At 48.8% G+C, this 22,117-nt stretch overlaps 1 protein-coding gene across 4 annotated transcripts in view; it reads left to right on the top strand.

The window, feature by feature from the left end:
- Window positions 1-22,117, top strand: part of LOC119958866 (acylphosphatase-2-like) — a 71,721-nt gene that overhangs the window by 16,507 nt on the left and 33,097 nt on the right. The window contains exons 3-4 of one of the 4 annotated variants that reach the window (XM_038787373.1): window positions 13,685-13,726; window positions 15,007-15,167. The exons of 1 other annotated variant lie outside the window; for it this stretch is intronic. In XM_038787373.1, the coding sequence (XP_038643301.1) occupies window positions 13,685-13,726; window positions 15,007-15,167 (203 nt within the window). The remainder of the gene's footprint in view (window positions 1-13,684; window positions 13,727-15,006; window positions 15,168-22,117) is intronic. 2 more of the 4 variants (XM_038787375.1, XM_038787374.1) reach the window with 2 other exon arrangements.

Genomic DNA, 22,117 nt, shown 5'->3' with positions numbered 1-22,117 from the left:
CACACAGTTGGCGGCCGTGTTGGGTTGCCCGGAGCACAGAGATGCATCCACCAGGTAAGTATGGTTAATCCCGCAGGAAGGGAGGGACAAAAACACCCCACCAGGATAGTCACCTGGAACGTCTGGGACTTAACGGCCCATTGAACAGATCCACCCACCTGAAAAGTATGAGAGCTGACATTGTCTTCCTCCAAGAGACTGACTGTGGGCAAGGAGTGGATGGGAGGGGCAGAGCTAATATTCCCGCCGCGGGACAAGAGCTGGGGGTAGCAATTTTGATAAGCAAGAGGACGTGTTCACGGCGGCAAAGCTGGTTACGGATCAAGGGGGACAGTACGTCATGGTCAGCGGTGTCCTAAATGGGGCCCCGGTAGTCTTGGTGAACGTGTTCATGCCCAACTGGGAGAACACGGAATTTATTAAAAAGACCATGGTGGAAATCCCCGACATCGGCACCACTAACGGATCATATGGAAGGGGAGGGGGGGCTTTAACTGTGTACAGGACCCACAGACAGGCAGATCAAACCCCAGAAAGGGGAAAACGACAGGCATGGCTGGGGAACTGGGAACGTTTATGGAGCATAAGGGGGCAGTGGACCCATGGCAGTTCATGGTGAGGAGGAATTCTCGTTCCTCTCACCAGTACACCTGCATCGACTTCTTTGTAGCGGGAAAGTCAGTGCTTCCAGAGATAGAGCGGAATACTCCACGATCGTAATCTCCGACCCCGCTCCACATTACATGGATGCGAGGTTGGAGACGGGCCGTGCCCAACGCCCCCACATGGAGGTCGGACACGACCCTCTTGGCCGACAAGGCCTTCTGCCGGAAAACGTCGCAGGCCGGAGGGGAGGATGTTACAAACAACCGGAAGAGGGAAGTCTCACCTCCCATGCTCAACACCACCTTTAAGAGGTGGAGACAGGATTGGGGGGTGTGGGTGGGGGACACTGACGGTTAGGGACGCTTACACGGGGGACAGGCTAGCGACCTTGGAGGAACTGACGGAGAGACTGGTACTACCAAACAGACAGAAACTCTTAGATATCTGCTAATCAAAAACTTTCTCCGCAAGGAGACGGCAACTTACCCAAGGAACCCGAGAAACACAACGTTGGACGCGGACAGGCTGGGGAAGGGGAACTTTGGGGACACATTCCACCGTCTCATCTACCTTTAGCAAATGTATATTGTAAAGATGTAAAACTTTAATGAAAGTATTAAATAGAAAGAAAACACACGGGGGGGGGGGGGGGGGGGGGGGGTGGAATCCCACCCACAGTTTTACTGAGAAATTCTTCAGTGCACAGGAAGGCATCATAAGTAATGGCATTTTAATTTGGTGCTTATATATCCCCATCCCTACTCATTAGGTTAATGAGGCAAAGCAACAAGCTGTAAAATATCCCCTCTGGTCCATTTACGCTTGCGCAACACTTTCAGAACAGTTATTAATGTAAATTAAGATTTGTAGTGGAACAAATAATGTCTGTACTATGATTAGCTCTCCATTGTGGACGGTGTCTCATTCTGAATTAACCATACAAAGTTCACCACATTGGCCAGTGCTGCCACAGTGCTGAGCTGTGTAGTTTCTCTTTGGTTTCCCTTGTGTTGTCCTTTCAAAAATGCACTAAAAATATATTCACGGCTTTAGTCATCTCACAGCTTTCTCTCGCACCACAAGCCGTCCACAAAGACCGACCCTTCTTGTAAGACCCCAGTAAGTTTATCCAGTGAAGCACGCATACACCTCAGCTCAACATTTTTGAAGGGCAGCATTTGGGACATTGCACCTTGTCACGTGAGAGTACCTTTAAGAAATGGATGTTCAAGCAATGTACCTTCAAGAAATGGAGCAGCTCATATTACTGAAGTGATGTCAGAGTGTGGGTGGAGCTGGGTTTTTAGCTCAGCCATTTTGCAGTGTTTTGGTTTCAGTTTGAGAGAGAGAGCAGCTGAAAAGTGCCTGGCTGGTTTGCTGTGAGCTGTTTGAAAGGAAAAGCCAGTTTTGAGGAAAAGAGCTTGGGTGTGTCTGTGTTTGCAGTGAGCTGGATCTGCCGTGATCTCTGCCATGAAAGACTATCTCTGAATCATTTGGGTGATTTAAACCCATAATAGTAATGTCTTTAGCCTGATGTGTTTCTGTTTAAAGGTGTTAAGTCTTTTGGAGGTTTGAAGGAACATTTTGAGGGATTATTTAGTGTTGTATTATTTTCAGGGTTATCTTTGAAGTAAGGGGTGTTAAGGGATCCAATGTTTATTTAAAAAGGTTAACTTGAATTCATAGAATAAACATTGTTTTGTGTTTAAAAACCCACGTGTCCATAATTGTAATACCACACCTGGAGACCAAGCCGTGTGCTTCAAAAGCAACAATACATTAAAGGGAGAGGTTGGTTGAACTCCACGATACATTTTGGGGTTCTGAAAACGCTGCTCCCATAACAACCTTGCCTCAGTGCCCTTGGCTGAGTGTGGACACGGTTGCTATCACCTATGCTGCAAGCGTACTCAAATCAAGTACCACGCTCATGTGGGCAACGTGGTAGCACCGTGGTTAGCACTGTTGCGACACAGCGCCAAGGTCCCGGGTTCGATTCCTGGCTTGGGTCACTGTCTGTGCGGAGTCTGCACGTTCTCCCCCCCCCCTGTCTGTGTGGGTTTCCTCCGCGTGCTCCGGTTTCCTCCCACAAGTCCCGAAAGATGTGCTGTTGGATGAATTGGACATTCTGAATTCTCCCTTTGTGTACCAGAACAGGCGCTGGAGTGCGGCGACTAGGGGCTTTTCCCAGTAACTTCATTGCCGTGTTAATACAAGCCTACATGTGACATTAATAAAGATTATTATTATGTCTTGCCAGCTGGTTGGCTCGCTTACCTTCACTGTCAAGATTCAGGTGACTAATGGGGTCATTTGGATAAAGTACCAGAGATTCTAACCACCCATACCCTAGTCATCCCCTAAAAAGGGGCAAAAATGTGCTTAATGTTTCTTTCAACTGAGGAGTCAGTAAGTCCTTGGCACGAGGATTCAAACAGGTATATGTGATCATGTTGTGATAACTGGGCTAATGGAATATTGTCGCTTATTGAAAGGAATGGAACATAAAAGGAGGGATGTTTTGCTACAGTTCTGTAGGATATTGTGGATACCACATCTGGAGTACTTGTGGGCAGAACGGGAGCACAGTGGTTAGCACTGTTGCTTCTCAGCTCCAGGGTCCCGGGTTCGATTCCTGGCTTGCTTCAGTGTCTGCGCGGAGTCTGAACGTTTCCCCCCACCCAGTGTCTGTGTTTGTTTCCTCCGGGCGCTCCGGTTTCCTCCCACAAGTCCCGAGAGACGTGCTTGTTGGGTGAATTGGACATTCTGAATTCTCCCTCTGTGTACCCGAACAGGCAGCCGGAATGTGGCGACTGGGGGCTTTTCACAGTCACTTCATTGCAGTGTTAATGTAAATGTACTTGTGACACTGATAAAAGATTATTATTATTGTAACTGGGATAGTGCACTGCTGTCATTTGTTGAAAGCTGAATGGAATATAAAAGGAGGGATGTTTTGCTACAGTTGTGTAGGATATTGAGATCATATCGGGAGCACTGTGCACAGTTATAGTCACCTTATTTAAGAAAGGATGTAAATGTGTTCGGGGCAGTTCAGAGAAGGTTCACTCGACTGATAGCTGGGATGAGGGGGTTAACTTCCAAGGAAAGGTTGGATAGGCTGCGCCTGTCTGAGTACCCAATTCTTTTTTTTTCCCAATTAAGGGGCAATTTAGCATGATCACCATCCACCTACCCGGCACATCTTTGAGCTGTGGGGTGAGACCCACGCAGACGGGGGGAGAATGTGCAAACTCCACACGGACACTGACCCGGGGCCGGGATCGAACCCGGGTCCTCGGCGCGTGAGGCAGCAGTGCTAACCGCCGTACCGCCCTTGCCGTTTAGAAGAATTGAGAGTTGATCTCATTGAAACTTATCAGAAAGATCCTGAGGGACCTGACAGGATGGATACTGAGAGGATGGGCTTGATTCTCCAGCCTCCCGGCCGCGTGTCTCCCGGCGGCGGGAGGCGGCGCGCCGTTTGCTGGCAGTGGGATTCTCCACCCCACCCGCTGTTAATGGGAATTCCATTGAGGCCTCCGGGAAAATGGCAGGCGGGGTGAACTGCCGGCAGAACCAGACACTCACAAAGCCGGCAAATGGGTGGAGAATTCTGACTGATGTCCCCCTTGTGGGAGAGACTAGAACTAGGGGACCAACAGGTTAAAAATAAGAGGTCGCCCATATAAGACGGAGATGTGGGTCGTGAATCTTTCTTCCCCAGAAGTCAGTCCTGATTTTTAAGGCAGAGGTAGATAGATTCTTGTGAAGGGGGGGGGGCAAAGGTTATCAGGGATAGGCATGATTGTGGAGTTGAGGCCATAATCAGATTAACCATGACCTTATTTATATGGCGGAACAGGCTCAAGGGGCCAAATGGTCTCCTTCTGTTCTTAATTTGCATGTTCTTGGAACTTTAGCTCGGTTCCTTATTTAAGGTGGTCGCAGGATTTTATTTGCACCAAGAAGTCATCATTAAACATTTTTAATGCGGACCATATCACGGTAGCACGGTGGGTAGCTATGCTGCTTCACAGCTCCGGGGTCCCAGGTTCGATTCCCGGGTTGGGTCACTGTCCGTGCGGAGTCAGCACGTTCTCTCTCCTCCCCCCCCGCCCCGCCTTGTCTGCGTGAGTTTCCTCCGGGTGCTCCGGTTTCCTCCCACAGTCCAAAGATGTGCAGGTTAGGTGGATTGGCCATGATAAAGTAGGGGCTGATTTAGCACAGTGGGCTAAATAGCTGGCTTTTAAAGCAGACCCGGGCAGGCCAGCAGCGTTCAATTCCTGTACCAGCCTCCCCGAACAGGCGCTGGACTAGGGGCTTTTCACAGTAACTTCATTGAAGCCCACTTGTGACAATAAGCGATTTTCATTTCATTTCGGGAATAGGATGGAGGTGTGTGCTTAAGTAGGGTGCTCTTTCCAAGAGTCTGTGCAGACTCGATGGGCCGAATGGCCTTCTGCACTGTTAAATTCTATGATCACAAACAGAATTGATTGTGGATTCCGTTAAGTGTAGCTGGATTTGACCCGGGCCACAAAATAATTCTGTGGAAAGGTCATAAAGACTCAAAACGTTCACGGCGTTTCTGCCTGCTGAATCTATCCATCATTTTCTGTTTTTAGTAAACAATTGAGTGTTTTCATCACATGTCTTATCAGTACCGTGCTACCTTGGTAAGAAATTACATCCATCCACCACTCAATGAAACATAATTCTCCTCTGTTTCCCAACTCAACCTTGTTGCTGCTTTTGGATGCTACAATTATTATTTTAAAATTGGAAATGTCATGAGAATGTCGCTTTAAGAAATGGTTAGCTGCTCATGTTACTGCAGTGATGTCAGAGTGTGGGTGGAGCTGAGCTCTGGTTCTGCTTTTTAGTTTCACTTTGAGAAAAAGCTTGGGTGTGTCTGTCTTTTCGGATTAGTTTTTTCAGTGTGTTGCAGCTGAAGTCAGGCAAAGCACCTGTCCTGTTGATCTCTCTGCCATGAAAAGACTATCTCTTGATCATTTGGTGAATTCAGAAATTTAAATGTTTTCAGTATTGAATGTAAACCCTGATGTGCTTCTGTTTAAAGGTTTGTTAAGTCTTTTGGATGTTAAAAGGACAGCTTAAAGGATTACTTAGTGTTGTATTCTTTGGGGGTTATCTTTGAATTAATGGTTGCTAAGATATTCACTGTTTGTTTTAAAAAGGTTAACTTGAGTTCATAGAATAAACATTGTTTTGTTTTTAAAAAATACTTTTCCATTTCTGCTGTGCCACACCTGTAGAGTGGGCCGTGTGCTCCCCATACCACAATCTAGTAAAAGTTGTGGGTCAGGTGTACTCCATGATACACTTTGGGGTTCTCTAAAACCTGGCCCATAACAAAAAAAATATAATGTAATGCCTCTTCGACTGCAATAGATATGCCTGATCAGGACAGCGCAGTACCATCCCTCGGGACAGCAGTGGCATTAAGTGGGAGCCAGGAACGGTGCTGAAGAGTAAATGCCCTCTGAATGGGAACGGTGAGGGAAGGGGCTCAAGGACACATGTGAAATGAGGTCGGGGGGGACGAAAGAGCGGCTACTGCAACAAGCAGGAGAAGGAACTACAGCAGTTCCGTGAATCGGGAGGGGGACGGGAGGTTGTGGACCTTGTAACCATTTTGTCTTCGATGAAACAATCGGATTTTGTGGCAGAGTTTGCTATTAGACGGAAAAAGGGAATGCAGGAAAATCCCTGAACGTTCAACTAGAGCTTTCCCCAGTTTGCTGGTATCGCCTTTCCAGGCCCCATTTTGTGATCGGTCAAACTGCCTTGTCTTGTTTTTTTCGTCCGTGCTCGTTCTGACGGTATGGACAATCTTTCTCCACTGATTTATAATCTCCGCTGTCCCCTACTGCCAGTCCGTCGGTCAGTCAAATTACCGACTGGAAATGGGGTGGAATGAGGGCGGTCCCGCACTGTGGCGTCTGGGATCGACACCTCTTTAATATTTAAGATGAGTTCCAGGTGTGAGTGACGCAGCGGTTTGAGAGCTTAGCTGTGGGAGGCAGGAAATAACATTGCACTGCCAGATTCAATGATCGTCAACAGGTTAAAAGGCATTGTCGTCAGAATTGGTTTACGAGCACTGCAGGACGTTCTTAGACAAGGGATACTTATGACATCAACGGGGGTAGAGCGTTCCCTGCATAGGAAAGCAGTCCAGTACACTGTTTAAACAGATAGAAACATAGTACACTGTTTAAATTGACAGAAAACCAGTACGCTATTTACATGTGAGAGATTGCAGAATTCACTGGTACAGAGGGATCTGGGTGTCCTGGTACGTGAATCACAAAAAAGTTAGCATGCAGTTACAGCAAATTATATTTAGTGTTTATTGTAAGGTGAATGGAACATAAAAGTAGGGAAGATCTGCTGAAACTGTACAGGGCTTTGGTGAGATAATAATAATCTATTATTGTCACAAGTAGGCTTACATTAACATTGCAGTGAAGTTACTGTGAAAATCCCCTCGTCGCCACATTCCGGCGCCTGTTCGGGTACACGGAGGGAGAATTCAGAATGTCCCAATTCACCTAACAAGCACGTCTTTCAGGACTGTGGGAGGAAACCGGAGCACCCGGAGGAAACCCACGCAGACACGGGGAGAACATTCAGACTCCGCACACAGTGACCCAAGCTGGGAATCTAACCTAGGACCCTGGAGCTGTGAAGCAACAGTGCTGACCACTGTGCTACCCGTGCCGCCAGATCACGTCTGGAGTAGTGTACAGTTTGGTTCTCATTTGGAAAAGGATTTAATTGCATTAGAAGCAGTTCAGGGAAAGTTCACACAACCCGATCCGCGGAGGAAGGGCTTATCTTAAAGAAGAAAGGTGAACAGGGTTGGGAATTTAGAGGAATGATGGTACTGAAATGTATAAGATCTTGGGAGGATTTGGTTAGGGTATAGATACCAAGAGGACGTTGCTTCTCGTGGGGGACGGTGAGAGCCAGGAGACACAGTTTAAGAATAAGGCGTCTCCCATTCAAGTCGCAAATGAGGGGGAAGAAACTATTGCAGAGGGACATTAGTGTGTGGAATTCTCTTCCACAGAAAGCAATGGAGGTCGGGCCACGGAATTTATTCAAGGCTGACTGCGTTAGGCAGGTTTTTGACAGACAAGGGAGACAAAGGTTATGGGGGGTAGACAGGAAAGTGGAGCTGTGATAGCAGCCAGATCAGTCCTGACCTTATCAAATGGCAGAGCAAGCTCGTAGGGCCAAATGTCCTACTTCTCAGCCCCATGTTTCTCTGTCAGAGAGATCCATGGGGGTGGCCTGCTGCAGGAGATAAACAGGCACAGTTTTACCGAGGAGAGTTGCTTGGTGGCAACACTGGAAACGGATGGCCAAGGTAGCGACTGGCAATTCCGGGGAAAAATTCCTCCATCCGAGCTGGTCAGTGAAGGTAAGAGCAGACGACCAACACCTTTCCAGAGTGCAATCTATTAAATACCCATCCTCATCCAAGCTGGAACGTGATTTATTTTATGTTCACACTGTGTACAGCCTCGCTTGCTGTCAACTCATTTACCAAAAACCCTGCATGGTGAGTAGCTGCCTAACGCCTACATATGTCAGCACTTCCATAATTACCTGCACATTGAGAAATAGAACTGTGTGTTGATGGAACATTCGCCTTTCCTTTTCCCCTATTCAGGCGCGATTACTGGCGCGAGTGGTACATAACAGATAATGGATTGCCAAACCATCAGCCTCCTTCTCCCTGTGTGAAAGGAACACTCCAAATCCTGAGAGTGGAGGAGGTTGAGGGTCCCGTGGGTGGAAAATTGGCATGTGGGATGCCCTGGGTTCTATTCTGTTCCTCCTTCTCCTCCTGTCATTGAACCATCTTGCCAACCATCTCGTGAAACCTTCACTTACTCTAAAAGTAGTGTGAGGTGCACTCACTTTCAAATGGATGATCTAGCCCTTTTTGGGCATGATCAACCATAATTTATTACTCCTGCCTGTTGTGGGCCAGCTTTTCCTAGACGGCGAGTGGGTTGGGGCTCCCTGAAAGGGGATGCCATCTCATGTTTTCCTCTTACCTCTCCCTAAAAAAAAACATAATTTATTTCAACCTGAATCCACTTTGTGTCCCAATCTTAAACCAGAAAATCACGTTAGACATCGACAGGACTGCTGCTTCAAGCTTCGCGCAAATCCATGCTAAATACATATATAGTTCTTTTTTTTAAATTTAGAGTACCCAATTATTTTTTCCAATTAAGGGACAATTTAACGTGGCCAATCCACCTAACCTGCACATCTTTGGGTTGTGGGGGCGAAACCCACGCAAACACGGGGAGAATGTGCAAACTCCTCACAGTCAGTGACCCAGAGCCGGGATTCGAATCCAGGTCCTCAGCACCGTAGGCAGCAATGCTAACCACTGTGCCACCGTGCTGCCCTAATACATATATACTTTTTGAAAGTTTTTTAAACTTACAATTAAGGGACAATTTTGCGTGGCCAATCCACCTACCCTGCACCTCTTTGGGTTGTGGGGGGGGGGGGGGGGGGGGGGGGGAGACCCACGCAGACACGGTGAGAATGTGCAAACTCCACTCCGGGACAGCGACCCGAGGCCGGTATTTGAACCCAGGTCGTCAGCGCCGTGAGGCAGCAGTGCTAAGCCCATGCTAAATATTAGTGCTTAGACCTATCAAATTCTAGTGCGACATATCTGTCCTGCTTGTTGAATTGAATTTGATTTATTGTCACGTGTACCGAGATACAGTGAAAAGTATTGTACATGCGTACAGTCCAGACAGATTGTTCCATACATGAAAAAGCATAGGACATGCATAAATACTTTCCTCTTGAATATGAGATAAGACTTGAAGAAGATGAGTTACATGACCAGTCTTGTCAGGCAGCCTTCACTCATTCTGTGATGCTATTCTGCACAAAGAAAGCTCCCCCGATAGACCAGCGCTTCATACCTTTCCGTTGGGAGGTGCCGTAAACATTTACACACTGTTGTGCTCTAAAAGGGCACAGTTATTAATGCTGCTAGCAATAATGAAGAGAAAAGCTTCCGAAAGACGTTTACATTGTCTTGACACAGGTTGGCATACCTACGCGGTTATGAATACGAGAGGGAAGATTTACAGTCTGTGAATCTAAACACTTCAGCATCACATGTATTCAGTTTCAAAGGAATCATGGCCAGTAGTGCCCGTAATCAGTTGAACGTTGCGCCGCATCGTAAGCCTGAAATATTTTCAATGATACCAGGAGTAAAGGAAAATCATTCAATTGGGCATTTGCAACAAAAGGTTTTTTTTTAAGGATTGAAGCACGGCCCTCACAATGCCGAGGACCCTGGCTCGATCCCGGCCCCGGATCACTGTCCATGTGGCGTTTGCACATTCTCCCCGTGCCTGCGTGGGTCTCACCCCTACGACCCAAAAAGATGTTGGGTGGATTGGCCACGCTAAATTGCCCCTTAATTTGAAAAAAATAGAATTGGATAGTCTAAATTTATTTTAAAAAAGGAAATGGAGCGCTGCCTTTTGAGCATGGAGCCTGCAAATTAAGGAAAAAACATACACGTATTGGCATTTCAGTTCACTAGATTGTGCATTAAAATGACAGCTCCTTCGTAACACGACCGTTGATTCAGGAAAGAGTTAAGTGCTTAATATACATACCAGTTTGTTTTTTGATCATAGGGTCACATCTTGGCTATGATGGATGGTGTGCTGAACCTCCGTCAGATGAGAGAGGCAATTTGGCATTCAGACTGGGTAACGCAGGTTTTGACATTGATGGCCGAGGAGATCAGAAATTGTCAGGCTCGAGGCAAAAAAACACACACACACGCACCCGAAGCAAGCCAAGGAAAATGCCAAACCAAACACAGACCAGAAAACTAGGTGGGGGGTGGGGGAGCAATCAATCCGCACGATACACTTGCAGTCGCAATGTTAAACAAGCCTTTTTTTTCTCATCTGCTGCCGCACTCCAGAACAATCCTCTGTTTCTAAGCAGCGTTTCCATGGAGACTACAAGTACGTGCGAATCAGAAATGTGTTTTGCTTCCGCGCCATCGTCCTGATGTTTTTCTAGGTAGGCTCGTCCAGATTGATGATATGCCCATGGACAGATGTTTACTCATTGAATCATAGAATTTACAGTGCAGAAGGAGGCTATTCGGCCCATCAAGTCTGCACCGGCCCTAACAAGGAGCACCCTATTCAAGCCCATGTATCTACCCTATCCCCGTAACCCAGTCACCCCCACTTAACCATTTTGGACACTAAGGGCAATTTAGCATGGCCAATCCACCTAACCTGCGCATCTTTGGACTGTGGGAGGAAACCGGAGCACCCGGAGGAAATCCACGCAGACACGGGGGGGAGAACGTGCAGACTCCGCACAGACAGTCACCCAAGCCGGGAATCGAACCTGGGACCCTGGAGCAACGAAGCAACTGGGCTAGCCACTATGCTACCGTGCTGCCCATGTGATGAATCCAATTGGATGTCCATTTCATTATCATTTGGGGCCCTCTGTCAAAAGAAATAATGTTTAGCCCGATCTCTGACTCTGCACGAGTTATTTGCACATTAATGTTCTGGGTCTATACGTGTCTCAGCTTTCCATCTTAATGTGTGTATCCATGTTTTGCCATTCCTTCATGGGATGTGACCGTCGCTGGCATGGCCAGGGTGGGAGGGGAGGCGGGATAAGGGTATTAATAATAATAATAATCTTTATTATTGTCACAAGTAAGCTTATATTAACACTGCAGTGAAGTTACTGTGAAAAGCCCTGAGTTGCCACACTTCGGCGCCTGTTCGGGTACACGGAGGGAGAATTCAGAAAGTCCAATTCACCTAACAAGCACGTCTTTCAGGACCTTTGGGAGGAAACCGGAGCACCAGGAAGGAACCCACGCAGAGACGGGGAGGACGTGCAGACTCCGCACAGATAGTGACCCAAGCCGGGAATCGAACCCGGGTCCCTGGTGCTGTGAAGCAACTGTGCTAACCAGTGTTTTACCGTGTCGCCCATATTTTGAACTTGATGATCAGCCATGGTCATGCTGAATGGCGGAGCAGAGCTGAATGGCCTCCTCCTGCATTTATTTTCCACATATGTTTCTATGTATTTGTTGCCCATCCTTAATTGCCCCTGAGAAGGTGGTGTTGAGCCACCATCTGAAGTGCGCTTGTCGCGGACAAAGACACGTAAATCTTAACAAGGTGAGCTTAATGTTTGGGACCTGTGTACTGTTTATTCAAAGACCATCTACCATTCCGTATGAAATTTGGGAACAACAATAGAACATAGAACAGCACAGAACAGGCCCTTCGGCCCTCAATGTTGTGCCGAGCCATAATCACCCTACTCAAACCCACGTATCCACCCTATACCCGTAACCCAACAACTCCCCCCCCCCCCCTTAACCTTACTTTTATTAGGACACTACGGGCAATTTAGCACGGCCAATCCACCTAACCCGCACATCTTTGGACTGTGGGAGGAAACCGGAGCACCCGGAGGAAACCCACGCACACAGGGGGAGGACGTGCAGACTCCACACAGACAGTGACCCAGCCGGGAATCGAACCTGGGACCCTGGAGCTGTGAAGCATTTATGCTAACCACCATGCTACCCTGCTGCCCAATACATTTGCATTGTTTGGGGCAGCACGGTAGCATGGTGGTTAGCATCAATGCTTCACAGCTCCAGGGTCCCAGGTTCGATTCCCGGCTGGGGCACTGTTTGTGCGGAGTCTGCACGTCCTCCCCGTGTGTGCGTGGGTTTCCTCCGGTTGCACCGGTTTCCTCCCACAGTCCAAAGATGTGCGGGTTAGGTGGATTGGCCAGGCTAAATTGCCCTTAGTGTCCTAAAAAATAATGTTAATGGGGGTTGTTGGGTTACTGGTATAGGGTGGATACGTGGGCTTGAGTAGGGTGATCATTGCTCGGCACAACATTGAGGGCCGACGGGCCTGTTCTGTGCTGTACTGTTCTAATTCTAATACTGTGTTGCTGGAAGCAACCATATGCCTCTGAGACAGCTCAGAACTTGGTCAAGAAAGCTCGGCCAAACTGCTCACTGTTACCAAGGCACAATTATGACACAGAGTAGGTAAGACTCCAACAGTTCCACTGATCTGTACACTTCAGCGGTTATCTGGGGATTTTCACTGGTCCGGCATGTTTTCCTCCACTCCATGAGGTACATCCTTGGCTCATTGCTTGCCGATGCTTCGCCCCGAGCTGTTTTTCTTGGCAGTTTCTGTCAGTGGTGGGTTTGCCGTTGTTCCCCACCCTCGGGGGAGCAGGGCAAGGCGGAAGGCCTCGAGGCTCTCTCAGCCACAATGGGAAACCGAACCCACACTCTCTAGGCATTCTTGTGAACCACATGGCAGCCAACTAGCCAACGCCCCTCCTCCCCAGCACCCCCGCCTCAGTTTTCTCCACGTCATTGGGCAAAATTACAGCACGATTCGCAGCAACAGACTAATGTCAATTTGGGTTTTGTAATGTGGCCAATCAATGTAGGGAACAAATGCTGAGAAACTTGGGGCGAGATTCATGGCCTCCCCGCCACGTGTTTCTCGACGGGCGGGAGGCAGCCCCACCACTGGCTGGATCTTCTATCCCCACCGCTGTCAGGAAACCCGTGGTGGGAGTGTGCCACCGGCAGCACCGGAAGATCCAGCCGGCGTGAACAGCCAGAAGCTCTGGCCCTTTAAGTACATTTTGGGTAACTTTAAAGCAATGGGACATGTGCTTGCAATTGTCGAAGTCTTGAGCTCCCAGTGGTCGTCTAGGTCGGGGTTTGATGGGAGACTAGAAGTAGTCTGCTTGACTGTTTCTAACTGCTTACTAAACGGGCATTAAAAGCATCCATCTGTAAAAACATTTTGAAATTGTTTGGCGCAAAGGATTGATCTGGACAAATGGGGTGGCGAATACACAGCAAAAGCCTCCCAAGCAAAAGTGAGACACCTTTAAAAGGATTGTTTCTGGACGGATTTTGCTGCTGATGAACTGTTTTCTGTGCTAGGTATCTACTGCAGAATGCCGTCAACGTGAAAGATGTTTCCAGGTAACGGTCTGATGGAGGAGGCTTATGGTAATTTACAACAATTACCTAAACGACAGGGTTTGATAACATACCTGGAGCCTGTCTTCAACACAACTCGATTTGCAACCTGTTTTAATCACATGCTATATTTTTGCTCCACACGTGAGACCTTCGGAAAAGAAAGTTGGCGCCTGCAACCTTCAATTATTCAAAACGGTTCAGAAATACTTGAACCCCAGGTCAGCACGGTGGCGCAGTGGTTAGCACTGCTGTCTCATGGCGCCGAGGTCCCGGGTTCGATCCCGGCCCCGGGTCACTGTCCGTGTGGAGTTTGCACATTCTCCCCTTGTTTGCGTGGGTTGCGGCCCCACAACCCAAAAAGATCTGCAGGGTAGATGGATTGGCCAGGCTAAATTGCCCCTTAATTGGAAAAAATTAATTGGGTACTCTAAATTTATTTTTCAAAATAAATAATTAAACCCCGAGAATACCCTTATTTGCCAAATGAAATGTAAAGAGGTTGTCAGAGGTGGGAGGTAAGATACCAAGAAGCGAAAGAGATCAAGGGTGGCCTATCTCTTAACAGGGAATAGTGAAGCTGTCAGCTGGCCCGAGTGCCAGATTTTGAGGGAATGCAGCCCATATGGGTGAACATCATCAGCATGCAATAAGATTAAATGCACTACGTTATCAAACTACTAAAACCTGAAGACGAGGAACCACAAAAAGTTCAATATCCCCTGAGAGCCCGCTGATTAATGCACTTGTGCAAAATCCCCTTGTGTGGGGTGGCGCAGTGGTTAGCACGGCTGCCCCACGGCACCGAGGACCCGGGTTCGAGCCCAGCTCTGGGTCACTGTCCGTGTGGAGTTCACACGTTCTCCCCCGTGTCTGCGTGGGTCTCACCCCCACAACCCAAAGATGTGTAGGGTAGGTGGATTGGCCATGCTAAATTGCCCCTTAATTGGAAAAACAAAATTGGATGCTCTAAATTTATTTTTTTTAAATCCCCTTGTGTTATTTCACCCCAATTGTTTAGCGCCTTTAAATGGTTGAGCATTCAGTCACATCAACTGATAAACCAGAGCAAATTAAACCCCAGATGAATTATAAACAATCTTAAAATCCCCGAATGAAATACGTCTAGCGCAGCATAAAGCAGCTCGTCCCCACACAACACAAGACAATAGGAATTCTAGTCTATCTTCATCGTTCCCTTGTTTGCTCTCTTGCTTACTCCCCTCTCTCTCTCTCTCTCTCTCTCTCTCCCCCCCCCCCCCCCCCCCATCTCTTGCTGACAGAAGGATTTTGTCACCGCCGGGATCCTGTAGAGACCTCAGTCAGAAGCAGTGGCACGGCTATCGGGTTGCAGCACTCTCCTCCAGCTCGCCGGCTTCCGAGATGAGTTCCTCCGCAGCAGGGTTGAAATCCGTGGATTATGAGATCTTCGGGGAAGTGCAGGGTTGGTACACTGCAGGACGGGGCTTTCCTCCTCTCCTGCAAATTCTGTTTCTTATAATTCCTTCTCATTTTAATTCTCTGGCAGCTTGACCGGTGGGGGGGGGGGGGGGGCACGTCAAAACTGACTTGAGCTGCATACAGCCGGTTGCCAATCAAAGGCTGCAAAAGCTAAGTAACAATTCAGGAAATTAAAACTGCTTTGTGAATCTCTTCTCACCGAGAGTCTCCGATGATGACTTCTATTGATAAAATCTGATGATTTGTGTGTGGAAATAAAAGTGCCATAGTCCCTTGCATTTTAACGGTTACTTTTATGATTATGCCTCGCTGGTGATATTTGCGTTCACTGCATGGCGTGTTCCATCATTGATCGCTTATTGTACAGGAAAACAAATTGCCCTGAATGATTATAAATGATCCCTCAGATAACCTGATGGCCTTGCAGATAGAGGCCCTTTCGTAGCACCAAACCATGAAAGAAGGTTCGATAATAAGCAAAATTCTGCGGATGCTGGAATCAGAAACAATCTAGGGGTTTTTGCATTGAGACAATACATGCATGGGACACAATGAAATGGGGTTAAGGTGGAGGAGAAAGGTCACAGGCTAAGGTTGTTGAACTCCCATGTCGAGCCCTGAGTGCCTGATCGGAGGACCAGGTTCCGCTCCTGCAGCTTGCGTTGGGCTTCACTGCAGCAGGCCAAGGACGGGCTCGAGAGAAAGGTGCTGGGTCAAAATGGCAAGCAACGGGTAGGTTGTGGTCATGCTTGTGGGCCGAGCAAAGGTGTTCCGCAGCGCGAATGGTCACCCAGTCTGCGTTTACCTCCAGCCTATGTTGGGATTCGGGATGGACGGTGGGGAAGCAATCGAGGGGCTACAATTGATCATGACTTCCATGGATTCAAGGGAGGTAGAATCATCCACTCTTGAGTGGGCACGGTGGCGCAGTGGTTAGCACTGCTGCCTCATGGCGCCGAGGACCCACGTTAGATCCCAGCCCAGGGTCACTGTCCATGTGAAGTTTGCACATTCTCCCCGTGTCTGCGACTTTTTCCCCGGGTGGAACAAACCATTACAAGGGGACATAGATTTAAGGTAAATGGTGGAAGATATAGGGGGGATGTCAGAGGTAGGTTCTTTATCCAGAGAGTAGTGGGGGCATGGAATGCACTACCTGTGGAAGTAGTTGAGTTGGAAATGTTAGGGACCTTCAAGCGGCTATTGGATAGGTACATGGATTAGGGTAGAATAATGGAGTGTAGATTAATTTGTTCTTAAGTGCAGCACGGTAGCATTGTGGTTAGCACAATTGCTTCACAGCTCCAGGGTCCCAGGTTCGATTTCTGCTTGGGTCACTGTCTGTGTGGAGTCTGCACATCCTCCCTATGTGTGCGTGGGTTTCCTCCGGGTGCTCCGGTTTCCTCCCACAGTCCAAAGATGTGCAGGTTGGGCGGATAGGCCATGATAAATTGCCCTTCGTGTCCAAAATTCTATGATTAACCTAGGACAAAAGTTCGGCACAACATCGTGGGCCGAAGGGCCTGTTCTGTGCTGCATTTCTCTATCTATCTATCTGCGTGGGCCTCACCCCCACAACCCAAAGATGTGGAGGGTAAGCGGAATGCCCACGCTAAATTGCCCCTTAATTGGAAAAAAATAATTGGATACTCTAGTTTAAGGTGAAAGAGTGTCTGAGTGAGCGAGGAAAATGAGTGTAGTTGCTGTGTGTAGTAACTTTGGGGTTGGCTTTTGTGGCTGGTATGCTTAACTTGTTTTTATTTTTATTTTCTCACAGCGTACAGAAACAAAAATATTAACATGGTGAAAGGGTTAGGATTGTCCGTCACACCAATCATTAGTGCCGTTGACAGAAATATAAAAGAAACAAGGGGCCGGGTGTTTCTCGGCGGCGAACCGAATCTCGCCGCTGCTCCAATAGAATTTCCCATTGAAGAGACGCGGGCGGGGGTGCGCACGCCAGCGGGATAAGAGACTCCCGACGGCTGGAGAATTCCAGCCAGTGGTACCAAGGCATTTTCAATTGAGAGAATCGAAGTTAGGCGTACGGACAGGAGGCTGGGTTCTCCGGCCCCTCAGCTGAATGCTTCTCGGCCGCGCGCTGGCGGTGGGATTCTCTGCTGCCGCCGCTTGCCATTGGGAGTTCCCATTGAAGACCATGGCGGGGGTGCACTGCCAAAGGGAAAAGGGAATCACAACAGCCGGAGAATACCGGTTGAGATAGCAGGTAAAATGAATTTGATGATGATGAAATGAAAATGGCTTATTGTCACGAGTAGGCTTCAAATGAAGTTACTGTGAAAAGCCCCTAGCCGCCACATTCCGGCGCCTGTTCGGGGAGGCTGTTACGGGAATCGAACCGTCCTGCTGGCCTACCTTGGTCTGCTTTCAAAGCCAGCGATTTAGCCCTGTGCTAAACCAGCCCCTGCTGGGTGAAGACTGCAGTGGAAAACCCAGAGCATAATATCAGCGTCCTGAGTGGTGGTGTCCAAGGCATGGCTCAGTCTGTGACAACCATGGCTGAGGGCCTTGACATCATGTCCCGGTGGTCAGTTTGCCCGTTTGGATCAATCCGCCTCTCTCTCCCGCAGCTCCCAGCAGTAGACTCTCAACAGTGGAAAGTCACTTGTGGGTAGCGTAACAATACACCGGAAAGGTCACACCGACGCAGAGCACGTGTAAAGCATTGGGCACTGGACAAGCTCTGGAGAACTTGTGTATTGCCTCAGCTTCAATGTAGATCTTTGCCTTGATGCCCTGTATCTTGCCCAGTTCGTCCCGAAGTACTTCTTGGTAGTTCCGAAATATTCCATGGAAATTGCCTTCCTTAGTGCTGAAAATCCCCAAACAATTTAATCGGATCAGACGGAGACGATTTCGGCCCATGAGGCTTGACCACAATGATCGGTAACTGGGCTGATTGGTGTTGGTGACTTACTGGTGTTGCTGTTTCTTCAAGGATTTTCTAGTGTACATGGCCAGCCTGGCCGTTGTGCTTTTTAATTTATGGGGCTGGACCCCACCTTGCAAATACCAACACGTCTGCTGTCCGATGATAGTGGCAGAGGCTCCTGTATGCACCTCCATTCTTAGTGGCCAACCGTTCACCCCTAACACAATTAAAACTGGGGCTGGCTTAATCACTTTCACTCCGCGAACTTCACATTCTTCTTAGGAGTCTAGTTTTTGTTCGCCCTTGGTAGGCTTTGTTTAGCTCTGCATTTCAGCCTCATATGCTCCCTCCTGTTACAGGTAGAACCCATTGCATATTTATTTTTACAAGTCCTCTGGGCGTGCTCTCACCCGCACCGGTAACATTGTTCTAAGTTCTTGGCCTGAAGACCGGACTTTCTACATCTCTGTGCCCTGCCTTGTTTGCTATTCTTCGACTGCCCCCTCATCCCTGACGCCATGACTCCCCGGGTCCATGCTGGGCTTTTTCCCATCAACCCACATTTTTCCTAATTCTGTCCCGAGTAATTGTTTTCTGGAAGCTTCCCCACCACTGAAGTTAAACTGACTGGCCTGCAATTGATCAGCTGATCCTCACAACCTTTCCTTGGCAAGGGTGTAATGTCCGCAATCCTCGCAATCCCCTGGCACTACTTGCCCTGAGTCCAGGGAAAACTGAAAGATTACGGCCAGTGCCCCTGCGGTTTCCACTCTCTTCCTTCAATATCCTCGGAAGAATCAGTTGTCCATGGCAATGCGTCTACCAATCAGAGTCCACTTGCCAACCAATCGGCGCCCTGACTGTTTCCTCTGACGTTGGGTATTCTTGTGACTTCTGATGAGTACAAGATGAAAAACTTTGACAAGATGTATTTTTTTCCAGAAATACTTAAATGGTGCTTTTCTGCTGATAATTTCTTTTAAATAATGAAGGTTGATGGCACCATCTGGGAAGTAGCAATTGGAGTAAGTGCCTCAGAATTGTGGAGGAGCAGAATTAATGCGCATTGTTTGAACTGAAACCGTAGCTGAAGCACACTTGGCAAATGAATGCATCCATCCAATGTCAGCTTAAATTCTTCACACTGTGCTAATGACCAGCCTAGTGAGATGCTGGTTCGGCACCCTTGCACCGAGCAGCTCCGAGACTGTTGTACTGTAGCAGCAACTCCCAGTGGCTTCTTTGGCAGCACCTTTCAAACCCTCCAGCGCAGAAGGACAAGGGTCGGTGGATGCGACGACCATTAGCTCAAACCTTCCCCTCCTGATGTATACATGTGCCGCCGTCCCTGGCATTGGGCGGCACAGTGGATGAGCACTGCTGCCTCACAGCGCCAGGGACCCGGGTTCGATTCCGACCTCGGGGGACTGTCTGTGTGGGGGTTTTCACGCTCTCCCCGTGTCTGCGTGGGTTTCCTCCGAAAATCCAAAGATGTGCAGGTTAGGTGGATTGGCCATGATAAATTGCCCCTTAGTGTCCAACGGTTAGGTGGGGTTACGGGGATTGGGCGGGTGAGTGGGCTATGTTCGGGTGTCCTTTTGGAGGGTCGGTGCAGACTCGATGGACCAAATGGCCTTCTGCCACGTAGGGATTCTGTGATTCATTGTGGCTGAGTCAAAATCTTGCACCTTCATCCAGTTGCAATGGTTCAAGGAGGTGACCCATCACCACTTAACCAATGGAATTTAGGGAAGGACAATAAATGTCAGCCTTACCAGTGATACTCCTATCCCAAGGGATTAACATTGCATTCGTTACTGATTATTGTTGGGTGTAAGTTTGGGACAACATGTGAAAAAGGAGAATAAAAAAATATTTAAAAAAAAACATTTAAACAAAATTGTTAACGGGATCATCCCATAATCTTTCTCTCCCACCCAACAGAAAAGTACCTTGCCTTGAGAAAGTGCATTCACCTGATAATTCAGCCAAGGCAGGGGATTTATCATTTAGGAATAGACTAGATGGAACTGTCACCCGAGTTTGGGAGACTTTGGGTCTCCCAGCGGAGCTCGGTCGCCTCTGTTTCACACTTGTGCTGGGAGCGATGCGCAGAAGCGATTCGGTGGCCATTGTCATGCAAATATACGCATGGCGGGGATCGTGAGGAATTCCGTTCCTGCTATCGGGGTGCCATTATGAGCTTACGGCCTGATAACGAGGTCCGGCGGCTGTCCCCCCTCCCGCAATGCAAATCGTGCTACCCACCCCCCTCCCTGGAGATGTCTCGCCCCCGAATTGCTGGGTGACCCCACCCAAAGAACACACACATGAGAGTGACATCACCCCCTATGACCATCAGCACCCACCCCTTAACAGGGACCCCTCACCAGATAATAGAACCCCACATAACAGGACCCCCCCCCCCCCCCATATCAGGGACTCCCCCCATATCAGGCACCCCCCCCCCAACCTATCAGAGACACCCCTTAACAACCTGTTATGGGGGGGGGTCTCTGATTGGGGGGAGTTCTCTGATATGGGGGGTTTCCTGCTATGAGAGGGTTCCTGTTATGGGAGTTCCCTGTTATGGGGGGGAGGGGTTGTCTGATAGGGGGGGTCACTCCCATGTGGAGTTCCCTGCTATGGGGGGGTTCCTGTTATGGGAGTTCCCTGTTATGGGGGGGAGGGGTTGTCTGATAGGGGGTGTCACTCCCATGTGGAGTTCCCTGCTATGGGGGGTTCCTGTTATGGAGAGTCTCTGATAGAGGGGTTTTGATGGGGAGATCTTTGTTACGGGGGGGTCTCTGATATGGAGGCTTCTGATGGGGAGATCTTACGGGGGGGCTTTGGGCTCTCAGGTGTCGGAGTTCTGTTCAGGGGAGGGGGCTTGAGGGTGGAGTGGGCAGGATTTGTATTGTGGGAGGGAGACCGGCCCTCTGATGGACCCGGAGAGCACGTACCTCAAATACGTAACCCGCTGGCCCACTGCGAGGTCCACTGTGTCAGGGCCACGCTGGGAAATACGTGAACTAATCTATGCTTAGCACGGTGGGGCAGTGGGTTAGCACTGCAGCCTCACGGCGCCGAGGTCCCAGGTTCGATCCCGGCTCTGGGTCACTGTCCGTGTGGAGTTTTCACATTCTCCCCGTGTTTGCGTGGGTGTCACCCCCACAACCCAAAAGATGTGCCGGGTAGGTGGATTGGCCACACTAAAAATTGACCCTTAATTGGAAAAAGTTAATTGGGTACACCAAATGTATATTTTTAAAAAACTAATCCATGCTTGTGTGAATTCAGAGGTCCGGAGAGTCTCGGAGGGGTGGAGAATCCGGTGCCCATTAATAGGGTGTAAATGGGGTCGGCCTATTTGCAGCAGGTCTGGATAACCAAGGGGGGAGTTGATGGAACAGTGGGAATGTCACTGGACCAGTAATCCGGAGGACCAGGTTCATTATTTTGTTCTGGGATGCGGGCGTCGCTGTTTGACCAGCATTTGTTGCCCATCCCTAATTGCCCTCGAACCGAGTGGCTTGCTGGGCTGTGGGTCACATGGAGGCCAGACCGAGTGAGGAGGGCAGATTCCCTTCCCTAAAAGGACATTAGTGAACCGGATGGGTTTCTGCGGCATTCAATGATATTTTCGTGGTCACCAGCACGGAGACTGGCTCTACATTCCAGATTTAATCCCCACCACGATGGGATCTGAATGAAGCCAGGTTGCCAGAACAATAATGTCCTCTCGGGAAGGAAATCTGCCATCCTGACCCGGTCTGGCCTACCTGTGACTTCAGACCCACAGCGACGCTTTTCGTTCTTAAAGTTGCCACTTGAAAATGAAAATCGCTTATTGTCACGAGTAAGCTTCAATGAAGTTACTGTGAAAAGCCCCTAGTCGCCACATTCCGGCGCCCGTTCGGGGAGGCTGGTACGGGAATTGAACCGTGCTGCTGGCCTGCCTTGGTCTGCTTTCAAAGCCAGCGATTTAGCCCAGTGTGTTAAACCAGCCCCAACTTGGCGTTGCATGTTTTCACCGTGGA

Source organism: Scyliorhinus canicula, chromosome 31 (assembly GCF_902713615.1).
Source record: "Scyliorhinus canicula chromosome 31, sScyCan1.1, whole genome shotgun sequence".
Lineage (NCBI taxonomy): Eukaryota > Metazoa > Chordata > Chondrichthyes > Carcharhiniformes > Scyliorhinidae > Scyliorhinus > Scyliorhinus canicula.
Note: the sequence above shows the minus strand (reverse complement) of the source record. Positions and strands in the feature narration are given on the sequence as shown.